This window comes from Ambystoma mexicanum, chromosome 5q (genome assembly GCF_040938575.1).
Source record: "Ambystoma mexicanum isolate Mex_15411 chromosome 5q, UKY_AmexF1_1, whole genome shotgun sequence".
In the NCBI taxonomy this organism is placed as follows: Eukaryota; Metazoa; Chordata; class Amphibia; order Caudata; family Ambystomatidae; genus Ambystoma; species Ambystoma mexicanum.
In genome coordinates, this window is record NC_090933.1 from 1305807072 (window position 1) to 1305822543 (window position 15472).

A 15472-nucleotide genomic window follows, 5' to 3' on the forward strand; every position below is an offset into this window, starting at 1 on the left:
GATGCCTTATCCCGCAAAGACTCTACCAAGGAACACTTGGAAGTAAAGAGGGAATCCATGTTCAAACGCAACCAAATTCTGGCCTTGGTTGGTTCTTTCCTCAAAGAAGTGAAGACTGCCCTCACTCAGGAAAGACTTCAAATACCCCTACGTAACACCTCTCCTTTTCAACAAAGAGGTGACTGGTTATTCTACAAACAGAAATTTTACATCCCCACGGGTCCTCTTCGTTCGAGAATTCTAAAGTGGAGTCACGACTCTCGCTCGGCCGGCCATAGAGGACCTGAGAGTACTTTGGAACTTCTCTCTAGAACATTTCTTTGGCCAAATGCTAGAAAGGAGACATACGAGTATGTCAACACTTGTCCAATTTGTGCCAGAGCCAAGTACCGCCTAGGAAAACCATTGGGTCTGCTCACTCAGGTCAAACTTCCAACGCGCCCTTGGGGTCTTATATCGACCGATTTCATAGTTGATTTGCCTGTTTCGGAATCCTGTACCTGCATCATGGTCACAGTAGACGCTTTTTCAAAGTTGGCTCATTTTTCTCCCCTTCCTGGTCTGCCCACTGCTGCTAAGATGGCGGAGGTTTTCTCTCGAGATATATTCAAGCTACATGGTCTTCCCGATAAGATAATCTCGGATCGGGGAAGTCAGTATATCTCAAAGTTTTGGACCGCCTTCTGCCACCGTTTGGGCATTGAAAGAGCTCTGTCTTCAGGTTTTCACCCAGAGACCAATGGTCAGACGGAACGCCTTAATGCAACACTGGAACAATACTTAAGGTGTTATATTTCTCAACATCAGGACAACTGGGTATCGCTGCTTCCCACAGCGGAATTCTCATACAACAATACTAGACATTCCTCGACAGAACTCTCTCCTTTCTACTGCACTTACGGGGTTCACCCTCGTGCAGTATTTCCGGAGGTTCCCAGTTATACTAACTCCCCTACAGTGGAAGAGGTATTAGGAAATATCAAGGAGGCCCAAACCTCTGCTATGCAGAGTTTAGAGATTAGCAGAAGACGGACGAAATCCAGTGCCGATCAACATCGGAAAGAATGTCCTGTTTGGAAGCCAGGGGATCAGGTGTGGTTATCCACCAAGTTTCTACCTAGATGGACAAGGCCTTCTAAACTGTCTCCTCGTTTTCTGGGACCTTTCACTATTCTCTCTAAAGTGAATCCTGTAGCTTTCCGCCTTCGGCTTCCTTCCTCTCTTCACCGCATTCACCCGGTCTTTCATTCCTCTCTTCTCAAACCTTACCATCCCGATCTTCACCAGAGAACTATCCCCAGATCTATACTAGCAAAGTCCTCGGAGCCTGAGGAATATGAGGTATCTAAGATCCGTGATTCCAGGTATTATCGTGGACGTCTTGAGTACCTTCTGTCCTGGAAGGGATACCCGGAGTCGGAGGACTCATGGGAACCGGCTTCTCAGGTTCATGCACCAAGGTTATTGGCTACTTTTCACCGCCGCTATCCGGGGAAGCCTGGGGCGGTTAGGTGGGGAGGGGGTCATACTGTCATCCGCAACCGCTACCGCGGATGGCGGCTCCTTCCACGTTGGAGGCTCTCCGGCAGGTAGAGCCATTTAGTCCTTTCTTTGTATCTAGTACCTACCACCACCAATCACAGCACTGCCGGCAGTTTATCTGTCATCCAAGCCCGACAGTCGCTGCGTTTCAACCGTTGCTGGCGCTCTCTCCAGCGGCTCGTGTTTTTGCGCTCTCCAGCGTTGCCCTCTGCTAGCCTCGACTTGCAGCGGGTCTCCTTTGCTTGCTCACTCCTCATTTTTGGTATAGGAGTTCTTTTCCTCTTACCTATTTCGCTGTTTGATTACAGCGGCAGTTTTTTGCTTTTTGCAGCATTTTGTACTTGCCGATCCTTCGGCTCTTCTTCGTTTTTTCTCTTTCTAGACTCGCCGCTCCGGCGGCGGGCGTGCTATTTTTATCCTTTCGCTTTGCCGCTCTTTTCTCTCGCGGCTCTCCAGTTTTCCTTTTTTCTCTGTCCATCAGTTTTCTTTTCTCTTTCTCTCACCGCTCCCAACTTATCCGTGGCCTGGTTCCTTCCACCATTCTTTGGAGCATTGGATATCCCTCCTGAGTTCTAACCAGTGGATCACGCATCAGCTTCCAGTTCGATTCGTCCCACTCCTCTTTACCAGAACTTCCTAAGGGTTTTTTCCCACTTGTGGGTTTTTCCCTTTCTTGTCCGGCCTGTTCCCGGTCAAGGGGTCCCAGGACGGCTGTCCAGTCGGCGGTCACTGTGGCTTCTCACCGAGACAGGCAAGTGCTACCTAAAAAACAACGGGATTACCTGAGCCGGCGAAACCTACAGAACACCGGTGACTCTGAGGACTCAGGTGAGGAGAGTGTGGAGGGAAGAAAAGAGAAAGGGGAGACACAGCTTTCACAGCCACGTAAATCACAGAAGTAGGCAAGGAAGCATTGAACATTAAACCGGAATTGACTACTAGTCAGAAGAATGAGTTGGCGAACTTGGTGGAAGAGTATGCAGAGATATTTTCGTCACTTCCCGGAAGAACAACATTAACCTGTCATCGGATCCAAACCGACCCGGGAATCAAGGTGCGACTTCGCCCATACAGAATTCCCGAAGCAAGAGTCCAAGCTGTTAACCAAGAAGTACAGGAAATGCTCAAATTGGGGGTAATTGAGCCGTCTTATAGTGAGTGGTGCTCTCCCCTAGTCCTCGTACCCAAAGCAGATGGGTCATCAAGGTTCTGCATGGATTTTCGAAAGCTGAACGAAATATCAAAGTTCGACGCATATCCCATGCCACGTATTGAGGAACTTCTGGAGAGATTGGGGAAAGCAGTATACCTAACAACGATAGATTTAACCAAAGGATACTGGCAGATCCCTTTGAATCCAGCAGATAAAGAAAAAACGGCTTTTGCTTCTCCCACCGGCCTATATCAATTTACTGTGCTACCATTTGGCATTCATGGGGCTCCGGCAACGTTCCAAAGACTGATGAACTTTCTAATAAAGGGACATGAAGGTTATGTGGGAGCATACTTAGACGACATTATTGTCTACAGCCAGAGTTGGACAGAACATTTAAGTCATTTGAGGGCCATACTACGCACACTACTAAATGCAGGATTACACATTAATCCGAAGAAATCTCACCTTGCCAATTTACATACTAAATATCTGGGGTACCAAGTGGGTCAAGGACTGATTAAGCCCCAGAAGGAAAAACTAGAAGCCATCCAGCGTTTGCAATTTCCAGTAAATGCTAGGCAAGTGAGGGCGTTTCTGGGATTTGTGGGTTATTACCGACGATTTATCCCACATTTTTGAACGATTGCGGCTCCATTAACTGATCTGTTGAAGTCAACGGCTCCACGTCAAAGGGAGTGGAGAAATGTGAAAACTGAGAGGGCTTTTGAAGGTCTAAAGAATGCCCTCTCGAACGAAGCGGTATTAAAATGTCCTGATTTCCAGATGCCATTCTTCCTGCATACGGATGCCTCAGGTTATGGTCTGGGGGCCGTCCTTTTTCAGAACGATGCAGATAAAGAAAGACCAGTTCTGTTTATAAGTCGTAAACTATTACCCAACGAGATGGGATATGCCACCATCGAGAAGGAGTGTCTGGCTGTAAAGTGGGAAATAGAAGCCCTAAAATACTATTTGCTAGGAAGGTCATTCACTTTGGTGACGGATCATGCTCCCCTAGTGTGGCTATCTAGAAACAAGGATACGAATCCAAGAGTGTAAGGTGGTTTTTATCACTTCAGCCATATTCATTTAAAACTGTACATCGACCTGGTTGGGGAATGGCACAAGCAGATTTCCTTTCTAGGATACATGCTCTTCCCGAACGTAAGAGCCCGGAAGAGAGGGTCTGTAATGAAGTGAAGGATCTGAGCATTGGGAGCTCTGGAGTGGCCCAGCATCACAGCAAGCAGAGGACAATAGGATGATGTCACCAGGGTCACCAGGGAGTGAATGAGTTGATTGACAGTGATTCGGGGCCAATAGGTTGAGGGGAAGAAAGAAAGGTGTCTTTCTCTAATTCTGGCGTTGATGTGGGTTTTTTTTTTTTAACAGGGACCGAATGCAGAGGAAGAGGAACCGTCATATGAATGGGCGTACTGAAAGGCCCGGAGTAAATCCCGTTGAAAAGGAGTTGATCTGGCACCTGTTGTGCCGTTATTGATGAGGAGGAAACCCGTAGTCCGAAATCCGCAAGTTGAGAAGACACGGGTTGTGTCCTGTTAAAGAAGTGTGAACGAGTGAGACGAAACGCCTTCCCGTGTAAAGGTGAAGAGGGAGACTCGCAGCTCGTCTCGGCCCCCTCTGTTGTGTGGGAGGAGTTCGGAGGCGAAATCCCGATGACGAGCGGTTGGCCGGGGAAACACCAAGAAGACGCGACACGACGCGTAAGAAAACAGATGATGTGCTGCTGGTCGAGAGAGTGAATGACAGAGGAGCCGGAGAGACGTCCCACGGAGTTGCAGCGGCTGTGTGAGAGGAGAGGTGTAATCCGGAAGGGAATGACAGCAGCTACCGAGGATCTCGTACGAAGGAAAGTGCAGCGGAATGACAGACGGTGAGCCGCTCAGCGTATGGGGAGAGGCCCTGTAACGAAATTCCTTAGACTACCCGTTCCCGAACACAGTGGCCAAAAGGGGTAACTGCAGCCATACTAAAGTATAAACTGGGGACAGCTGGGGAACTAGGATCCCGTGTGAGACGTCCAGCATACCCTGCAAAGTACTGTAAGGGAAAACATCTTCTTCCGCATCTCTGCAAAGACACTCAATATTAAGAAGGGGGAAATGAGCAGAGATAAGTGGTGAATGAGCAAAGAACTTATCTGAGCGCAGAGACTGTAAAGATCGTTGGTTAGCACCAAGAGGAGAAAGATTGGGAAAAGAGGACAGATCTCCTTCCTAAAAGAGAATCCTTAAGCTAGAGTACCTAAGAAAAACCCTTCAACAGGATAACTCACCACCTACCACCGATTCCTACGCAGAAACCTTACTTCTGATGAGACTTGTATTCACTTCATGTTAGGAGTTGTTTGAATAAAAAAAAACAGTTAAATTAACCAAACGGCCTCATGAGCGTTTATCCCTCCCGCTAAGTTGTGACAGGGAGGATAGGTCCAAGAGACCCCCCTCCCCTGCAGCCCCCCCCTTGTGGAGTCCATGGCTCGTCAGGGACCCCCCTGCCACCAGGGCCCAGGTGGCGGGTGGACCACTGGCTGACACATTGACCAAACGTGCTGTATTAAGCTAGGCCCTGGAAACCATTTTGTGAAACCAGAATGACATGAGCCCCTGTGTGTCGCAGCACGGCCCCCACCCTCGGAGAGTTCTCACTTGCCCCTGTGGCCGCAGCTCCCTGGCAGATCCGCTGAGAGCCCGTTCCCACGAACAGACGGACATGAGCTAGTGCTAGAAGCAAACACTGTAACATTCACCTTCCGCAGTGTATCACTGTCCACAGTATGACCCGGCCAGCAGAGCCGGGGTGGAAAAGAACTGTAAAATGGTCCCCCGACAAAAGTAGAGACCCTAAATACCAATATGCAAACTGCCTGTGATGAAACTCTTTTCTCCATGACCTTTTGATAAAATTTGTAAACTCCATGAAGATGGCAGAATGTGTGTTCATGTGGCATCCTGGTTGAAATACCCATATCCCCTTAGCTATGTGCAAATGGTAGAAGTGTCCCGGGTTCTATGTTATATGTTTCTCCGAGAAGAATGTACTCCAAGGCCCTATGCCATAACTGAACTAATGCTGCTAGAGTGCAACGGAACACAAGTGCAACAGCATTGGGATCTCGTGTAAATTGTGTAGGAAAGTGCATAGAGTATATTTGAATGTTCAAGCTCACCATGTGTCATTGCCGTCAGTCTTATTGGCCAGTTGTTCCTGTGCGCTCCACCAACCTTAATACTACCTCGCTTATCGTGTATGCATAAAATGTAATAAAATGTTGTGGTTGTTAAATACTTAACATATAGTTATCAATAGCAACATTGGTACAGGTAGCGCATTTGAAATGGCCATGTAAAGGCACTAACAACGTAGAAATGTAAGCTTTTAAAAAACTCAATGAGTTTTGTACATTAGAAATGAATGTTTAGGCCTTTTTTATATAATCTGCAACACACAAGGAGAATACCATTGTGGGCATATCCAAGGCCATTTCCCCTCCCTCCCCATTGAAGCCTGCCAGACGAAAGGCAAAGGCCCGGGCTGCTCTGCCTCACCTCCCCCAATTCGGCTGGAGCCGCTTCAAGCATTCACGTTCCCCCGCAGCTCACATGGCCACGGCCTGCCACCTGAATTATTTACAACCCAGCAGTAAACCCCGGCCATAAACGCAGGCCAGAGGTGCCCTGTCTTAGACTGCCCGACCCACCAGTTCACCCCAGGTTAATGGCCCCTGTAAAATTAGGACACCCAATATTATAGCAACACTGTAGAAACACATTCAGAATGACTTCTAACGAGACATGAAAACTTGGACAGCTCACCCCTTGCGCTGAGACCCAACCTCGTGACCTATGATACCCGGCCAACAGGATGATGGTAACCATGTATTGATGTATTACCAAAGGACCCCACTCTACGTGTATTCCTCCTGTGTTGCATTAACCTGTAGAATAACCTATTGTAGGATTTACAGGGAAAGATAATATTGCGGTATTGAATGAATGGGGTGTGCGTGGCCCTTAGGGCAGAAAGCCAAGGAAGACGTTCATCAATGACACTGGCCACGCCTGGCACCGCAGCACCGCCCGGATGAGCCCAGCTGACCTGCCCGCCCCGCATTGGCACCCAGTCACGTCCACCAACCACGGCATAACACATCACAGCTGCACCTATAGTTAGTCGTCGCCACCCAATCCCCACGAACATGTGCCCCCTATAGTGTGTAGGTTCTTATGACGCGTTATGTAAATATATACGCCTGTCTTTGCTAGTGTCAGACAGAGCGCTCTCGGAGCTTGCAGAGTCCTTTGCATGTCCTATTTTTGACTTATATAAACTCCCATTAAGCTCACCCGCACTTTGTCGTAGCCTTATTCCCATCTTGGGAGAGTCCATTACTGCCTCTCATTGTGGGGAGGGTCGTGCTATCTGGGGACGCTCGCCTTCAGCGGTTTCCAGCTCATCTTCCAGACCAACTGACTCCTGCCTGCTGTGTCGTTCTTTCCAGGGTGATGCCGGTTCTGCGTAGGACAGTGCCCCTGCTGGGCAACGCTGTCCTCGATACTCCCCACATTTAACAGAGCCCCTGCTGGGAAACTCTGCAGCGGGGCACTGGTGCCCCCTGCCGGGCAACTCCGGCCGTGGTAACCTGGGTGCGCCCAGGCCGTGGTCCAGTCGTGTGACCACAGCTATGGTGTACATCCGTGTGACTTGATGTCGGCTGGGTGCCCCCAGCAAGTCCTTGGGCTGGCCTGTGAGCCTGCGATCCATCCTGTAACTGGTCAGGCCAACGTGTGTGTTGGGTGCCCTCAGTGAGGGTCAGACTGGCCTGCGTGTCCGCAGGTCAAGTCATAACAGTGAGGTAAATCGAATGATTGATAAACAGTTTCAAGCCATCAATAAAGGCACGGTAATGGGTAGGACACATATAGTTTTAAATACTGAAACCATGAACATTGTTTTTGCTGTATGGAAATAATTGGTCCTGAAGAAGAGACATAGCTAAAGAACATCAGAACTGTTTGTTTTTCTCGAAACTAGCCTCAGAGGGGGATCTGGGGCAGAGCACAGCTGTCCATATATAGAAGACTATAGTCTCAGCTAGTTGACCATCTCTCTTTACTAACAACAATGATGATTGCCCTACTGATTCAATGGAATAAAGTGTTTTCACTTGTTTGGATTTTAGTAATTTATTTGCTCTTAGACATACAATTTGTAAATGAATGCACTATTATGTTATGCAAATGGTTCATTTGTATTTTTGATTTGTCTGTATCCTTTGTATGTGTCTTTGTATTCATCAAACAAATGCGGTTGGCTGTAATTAGACACGACATTTTGACTAAAGGGAATCTTTTACTGTATAAAATATATTTCGATGAGCACCCAGAATTCATAGACCCCCAAGCACATACCCCTGACCCTGTTCTGCAAGAGGATGCGCAACATAAAGCAAGAGTGTCATTTAAGAACTTGTTCATTTTTTGTGAGTTTAGCAGCTGCTTTCAATATCACCCATACAGGTATAGGAATGCTTGTATTTGGCGTTCGTATTTAATCCTCAGCAGCGATGGGGAAAGAGGTCACGCTTCCAATCAAAAGAGCGGAAAGCAGCGATTGGCTCATGCACACGCAGGCGCACTGGCATCGTACAAGCGCCCGCTCTCACTCACCTCCTTTTGGAATCCTCGCGGGCCGCGATGCGCATGCGCCGGGCCTTGAGCCGTTCTTGCTGGTCCTCGGAATCAGTGGATGGAACAGCGTCCGCGTCCTCGTGCTGGTGCCAGGGCTTTGCGTTGCTCATGGCTGACGCCTGATCTGGAGACTATGCACCTCGCAACTCCGGTGTTCTGGAAGCTGGCAACTGACAGGCTCCACTGCTGCGCTAATGCTGGCTGCGGAGTGTGCACTGTGCGGCGTTCGGTTGCTAGGCAACTGACGAGATGCAGAAAACCTGTTTCTTAAGCACGTCACGTGGGAAAGGAGGAGCGTCGTAACAGAAAAGAGACGAAGGACTAGCGGGAAGTGAACACGCTCTGCATGGGGAGCTGAAGCTCTTTTTTTTTTGTTTGTGTGCGTTCAGAGTTTTATTGACTTTTTATTTAACAGAGGTAATAGTATAATCATTACACATCTAGTGCCAAAGCCCTCACAGAGGGAAATAGAAGGTCACAATTTAAATGACAAACATAAGAGCCAAGGCTACAGGCATGCAGGAGGAGCCACAGCTGTGCCCACACATGCCAACGTTCAGAAGCACCTGGGAGGGAGATTTACACAGGGGAAATCGGAAGACTTACATTTCCCCATAGAAATGTATTAGGGCTGAATTGGGAGCTATGCATGCATCTAACATGGAGGCCTCACGGCACCACATTGTTGTGAACAGAAGATAAGAACGGCAATCCCAGACTTGCCCAGGTTTGGATGATGGCAACGTGGATAGGAGGATTTTGTAGTCTTTCTGGTAAGGTTATACATAGTGATTGAGCGTCAAAGGTTGCTAAAAGCTTCTGCAAAGATTGCCTCTGTTCATTGTGTCACAATCATGACCTTGTAAGGAGGGAGGGGCAGACACACACCCCAGAAGTGCAGAGAGGGAGTTGGGGGTGACTCAGTCCCCGTTACCCCCTCACTTGCCATGCATGCTACCAATGCTACTACTCACTATCGCAAGATTATTCCCAATTCTGTCTCTAGCCAGTGTTCTTTCTTTGCTGTTTTAGGACAACTGCCAGAAGGCACCTCACAGCAACCAAGAAAACCTGCATGATGACAGAATCAAGAACAGACAGGAAATGGAATCGAATCTCCTTAACAAACAGGAATGAGACACCCAACAATTGCCCTGCCAACCCCAGACGTAGCCTAGGCAAATGGTGGGGCACCAGAAAATGAACTGGGATTGAGAAGAGATTGCTGGGGAGCACGAGAGACACCAAAATCCTCCACAAACTGAATTTGACACCAAAATCACCAGCACAGGAGGAAAATCATAAGAATTTTTATTAGGCTTGTTAATTATCAGGGAATTTATTGGGCCGGCTGGGCCCAAAATGGCCGAGAACTGTATGTGCTACTGTCTACTGCCCCCATCTGAGTTCCTCTCTGGGGTTATGAGCCCTTGGTGCATCCCAGAAGGGCAGACATTCAGCGGTGAACCCTGCAGTGTCCATGTGACAACGTGATGTATCCTGCCTCCTGCAGGATCTACCCTGGGCCAGTAACAACAAGGAGCAGGAACCAGGCTGACCCAGGTATGTATAAAAGGAACACGCTTTATTGTCTTAGTTACAGGTATAGAATAGAAGGTAGGAGAGATGAGATCATTAGCTTCTACCCTGGTTCCCTGCCCAGCTCCAAGTCCCCAACCGTCTCCCTTGGAATCCCCAGGTGCCCCAACACTCCAGGCTCCCCTAGCATTCCAACACAGCTCTCACACTGACTCAGACCTCATTCATACTTATGCAAGATACAACACAACGGTCGTCATGTTGATGTTGAATTAGAACCCTGGCTTCATAATCCTCATCTTGCAGTGGGAGGAGAGGAGAAATCCTGAGGCCTGCAGTGGTAGGACAGATTATAGTGTGACTCCTGCATGGCGAGTCCCAAGAAACAGACCTGAGATTGGCAGGGAACCAGAACTGCTGCCAACTATACATTTCTGGGTTCTGGTGCATCGGAGGGGTGAGAACTGCTGCTGGAGTACTGTTTCTCCCTGCTACTGGGCGGATGCTCCAAACTTACACTGGTGCAGGTTTGGGCTTGCTGTGGTTCGACAGCTCTGACTGAGATTATTACTGGTATCATACTTTTGAATAATATGGCGGAGAAGCATTGGAAGAGCAAAACGGAAGTGTCCATCAGATGGGAAGTGTCAGCTGGACCTAGTTCCTCCGATGAGAAATAAATTACTGTTGGTGAGATGGCCCTGCTTTGATCCCTCGGTACCTTTGTAGAGAAGCCCCTCAACTCGGTGACACCCGAAAAAATACAACCTACTTGGAAAAAGGCCCAGCACACCTCTTGCAAGGAGAACAAGGTATTATTTCCACAAAATAACGATGCACCAGCAAAGAGCTCTGCTGCCGCATAACGTTCTGCCAAAATCAGCACAAGCAGCACATTAAAAAGTCACCCAGCGTCATCAGTGACGTAAGTCACATAAGTTACAAATCCAAATGGCTGGTTGGTGTGACCCTATACATAAGCTACCTGCTCTATAAGGGATGGGAGGCAATTGGTCCCAGCCCCTTCTGTCCATCTTCGTCCACGTGGGCTCCTTGCACACCATCGGTCGCGAAGCTACAGATAATTGCTAATTAGAAATAAAAACAATACATTATTTCTACGCTAGTGTGCACCTAGTACGGCAGACAAGGGCTAAGAGGATACTTGGAGGTCACTGTAACTCACAAATGCCACCTCGATTCCAAACACGGTGGCACCCTTCCAAAGCTCCCCCCGCCCTCGTTTTAGGTTTGTTGTTTTACCCCTCCCGGCACCTCGCAGCACAGATCACGTTACCTACTGGTGAAGGCAGCCTGTCCCTGCTTTCTGATCTTTTCTGATCGATTGGAGGTCAAACTGTTTTATGGTCGGTGGTCTAGGATTGGCTGGTCCCTTGGAATGCTGGTGGTCTTAGGATGGGGGCATTTGGGTGCTATTTCTTAGAGCGGGAACTGGGGAAGGTCAGAGGCTTGTGCCCTCCTTATGGGATTGCTTTTCGCAGGAAGCTCTCAGCCCCCTCGTGGCCTTGCAGGGCGCATTCCTCCTGGGATACGAATGCTGGCAACATGAGACAATGAAATCCTTTCTCACCAGTGCCCATGATGCAACCTTTTCCCACATACATACCCTTACTTCCACGTTCATGGCCTGGGCATGGCTGCAGCGCAGAGTTAGGCCTTGTTTTAAAAATGGTAGGTATTTTCTAAGATGCCGTTTGAGTCCCAGTGTATTCTATACCCAAAGCATGCACTAACGTCCCAAATTGTGGTCCCTATCGACACCCCCCTACCACATGCACCCTTTTTGAGCCCCTACAACACACTTCCAGGCCTCTGCCGCATCCAAAACCGCTTGGGGTTCTGGAACGATCATCCCCCCTTCCCGACGCCTTACACTCCATTCTGAACATGAGAGCTGATACCCTAGAGATGGTTTTGAAAACGATGGAGGAGGAACTGAAGAGATGTTTGTGAGATTAACAAGCACTGAATGGGCTGTATGCGATCCAGTAAATAGGGCTTTTACTCTGGAACACATACATGAAGGTTCAGCCTGAATACATGAAAATGTGATCTTTTATAATGCACTTAATTTCAGAGACAGTGGGGGAACCGGGATACAAACCTGTGTTGTTCTGCATTAATTTGCTTCCAAGACAAACGTGTTGCCCCTGAGCTTCTCTTCACGGCCCTAGCTATCATGAGTGTTCCGAAATTAAAAGCTAGGATGGAGGCATTGGGTAATTTAAGGTAAGGGTCTCAATGGCAAGTTCTAAGTGTTACTCCAGAAGTGCGTTCTCATGAACTCCAACTCAAATAGGAAGAGTTGCTGTCCGCTTTGCATGGCCTGCAGCAGGACACTAGTTCACCTAACATAATAGAGAGCCTATAGAAGACTGCCTGCAAAGGAACTACTGGAGCAGGTACTGATATTTCTGAGGCATAGCCTATCATTGGTGGCTATAAAGAAAAAGGAGGTAGCTGTTGAGGGCCATCAATTGTTATTCCCTGACCTATGGCCAGAAACTTTATCCTGAAAGAGAGGCTTATTCAGATTAAGAGGGAACTGACCCGTAAGAGGATTCTAGCAACCTTGGGTTGTCCAGTTGAACTGAGAGTTGACTGGAAGGGTAAACGGTATACCTTTACTGAGGAGAGTGTGGGCAAAGCCTTCCTGGATGGAGTCTAACTACATAATGCTTGTTTTTGGGGCCTTTTGTGGGTCTGGGTTACACCCTTCTATGGGGATGTTTTTATAACAATCATTTGATTTTGTGGAGCTTGTGATTGGGGGTGTGAGCTGGTAACTTACCGAGATGGTTTATGCAACCTGGGTTTTTCTTGTAGGAATTCCTAATGAAGTATTATGGGTTGTCCATTACCTTTCCCTCTCTTAACCCGTTTGGACTGCTCAGTGTTTCTGTATATATTTTTTTGGTGGTGCGTGATTTTCAGTTACAGGGAGGAACGCGTGGGCCTGTATGACTACCTTGGAATATTACCAGTGATATTTCTATCTAAGCTTACTGGGATTTATCATGTGCTTTATATTTTCCTCCCTGTCACTTGCGCTTATGCCTAGTAAGAAAAGTAATGGGGTGTAAGGGGGGGGGCATATGCTTTACGAATGATCACAGCACTATATATCTGACTAATCTAGGGTCCCCTGGTCTATTAGTTAGGGAACAACTGTGTAACCTGCATGATGATTAGTGTATAAAAAACAACTGTGCATGAGGAAGATTGACACTATATGTATATATATCTTCTCCAGCCGAGGCATTGCCACTTGTTGCATCTGCAGTGTGAAGCTTTGAGGCATGTGGCCCTTACCTTTTGCTGCGTATTGCAATTGTGCTCCAATGTTGTCTCTCCTGAACATGGGAAGATGCCAAGAAACCCAGTTTTATCTGGTTTGGGGTCTTATCTGCTGTGCTTGGACCGAGACTGGGAGAGAAAGTGAAACCAGCCTGGTTGTCAACCCAGTCCTCACACGATGATCCCTCCCTTCCTCCCTCCGGTTGTGAAATGGTACGGAAACCTGGTCTGGAAGGTTCTTCCCATATCTTCAATGAGAAGGACTAAGCTTGTATGTGTAGGGGTTTGATTGCACCTGCAACTCTGAAATGTGATTGCACCTGCAGTTCTGAAATGCAAAACACAAGCATTTCACATTCCCTCCCTATATTCCCCCTTCTAAGCACACTTGCCAGTATTTCACACACACTCACAATGCAGTACCGCTTGCACTCACTAAGTAACCTCACCTGCTTCAGAAACCACCTCCACAATCCATTCCACCGCCCTTCCTGCTGCTGGTCTCTTAGTCTGCCACCTCCTCCTCTGACCTCACCCGAACAATCCACAACTTTCTGGGGTTTCTTTGAACCGCTCCCTATCATCTGGTTGGTCAGCTGTCCTTCACCAATCTGGCCCTGTCTTCGGCGCCTGGTAATGTTCTAAATATTAGAAGCTACAAATAGTGGGCTAAATCCCACCCCTTTTCTCCATGTTGGTCGCCATGAGGTAGCTATGGTGGCCTGCTTTCTAAAGTGTCCAGGTTCATGGTAGGGGGCCTTGGCGTGACTTCCCCTACAGCGAGTAAAATATTGTTATACGTTTGCTGTTCTGATAAAAGTCCCTGGTCGTCTAGGTTGTTGGCAGCGGTTTCGTTGCTCAGCCGGCCAGCGTTGAGAAGCAGAACTGGGGAAAACCATGTAAGATCTCTGTTCCCTAACTCACTGCTGTTCTCTCCCCGCATGATCTCAGAGGCTCTGCTTGTGGTGTTCCGGTAGTGTGAATAGTAGTGATGCAGGAGGTCTCTGTCAGGGGCGTGAGGGCAGAGACGTGGCCACAAAGACAAGGGGAGAAAAGTACAGAAGAGTGTAAGGAATCCTACAGACAAGAAAAGATAGGAAAGTACTACAGACAGGCAAAAAAAGAGTGAACAGAAAGGGGCAGGGAGTACAAGTAAGACCCATACTTTCGGTTCCCACTTGAGGTGTACACAGAATGGGGGAAAAGTTCCCCACATGGTCTGGTGAAACTCTAGCCTTCTGAGCTGTTACCCACTCTGAATGCTCATAGAAAGGAGCAGGAGGGGTGGGTGTCTGTGTCTCGACCCTAAGGCACACACAAGGCAACAGTACTCACAAGACTGTACCGATCCTGCAGGACTTGAACAATGACTGCCTCCTGATGCAGGAACCAGCACACTGTTAACAATATGGCATAAGGTACAATACTGAAACGCGACAACGGAGAGGGGCAGGCACTGCCAGCTGGGAAACTCAGCAGCCAAACTCTAAACAAAGGAATTGCACAAGTGACGACAACAACAGTAACAGAAATATCCAGGGAAGAAAAGGTAGTCAAAGAAAGCAAGGTTCAGGACGGAGACAAGGAATGAAAGAGGAAAAGCAAGAAGAAAGGAATCTAAGTGCAATGGTACAGGAGACTGCAGCTGCAGACTAGAAACTAAGGACCGGAATCAAGGAACAGCGGACTGAACTATAGACCAGGAACAATAAAACTCAGGACTGAAACTTTGGTCTAGAAAACAGGGACTGAACTGCAGACTGGTAACAAGGAATTCAAGGATCTGTAAATCTTGACTGGAATAACATAGGCAGGACTGCAGACGGATAACAAGGAAACTCAGGACTGAAAACTTGGAAGCCCAAGCCAGGTAACACAGACTAGAACAAGGAACTGCAGTCAAGGAACAAGATAATAGGTGGTAGAGAGCAGGGGGCTGCAGACAGAGAACAGAAGACTGCAACCAGAGGAGCAGGGCTGCAGTGCAGGAATCACCGGTGCAGGGCAGACGGCAGGAGAGAATAGGCATTGTAGCAGGGATGCAAGCCAGGGAGCACAGGGCACTGGAACAGGAGCAGGCTCTGGCAGCAACAGGAAACAGCATAAATACAAGGATCAAAACACAATGGGCTGGGAGTGAACTCAATGCAAGAGCCCTGTGCTCCTGTCGGCAGAACTGCTGCAAGGTGCATTATAGGATATGTAG

General features: G+C 48.1%; 1 protein-coding gene across 1 annotated transcript in view; it reads right to left on the reverse strand.

Annotated features, from left to right (window-relative positions):
* LOC138498060 (dynein regulatory complex protein 1-like) overlaps positions 1 to 8790 on the reverse strand; it is a 371050-nt gene extending 362260 nt beyond the window's left edge. Inside the window, exon 1 of the mRNA XM_069621906.1 lies at positions 8389 to 8790. Coding sequence (XP_069478007.1) covers positions 8389 to 8519 — 131 coding nt within the window. The 5' untranslated portion in view covers positions 8520 to 8790. The remainder of the gene's footprint in view (positions 1 to 8388) is intronic.
* Between the last annotated feature and the right edge of the window lie 6682 nt (positions 8791 to 15472).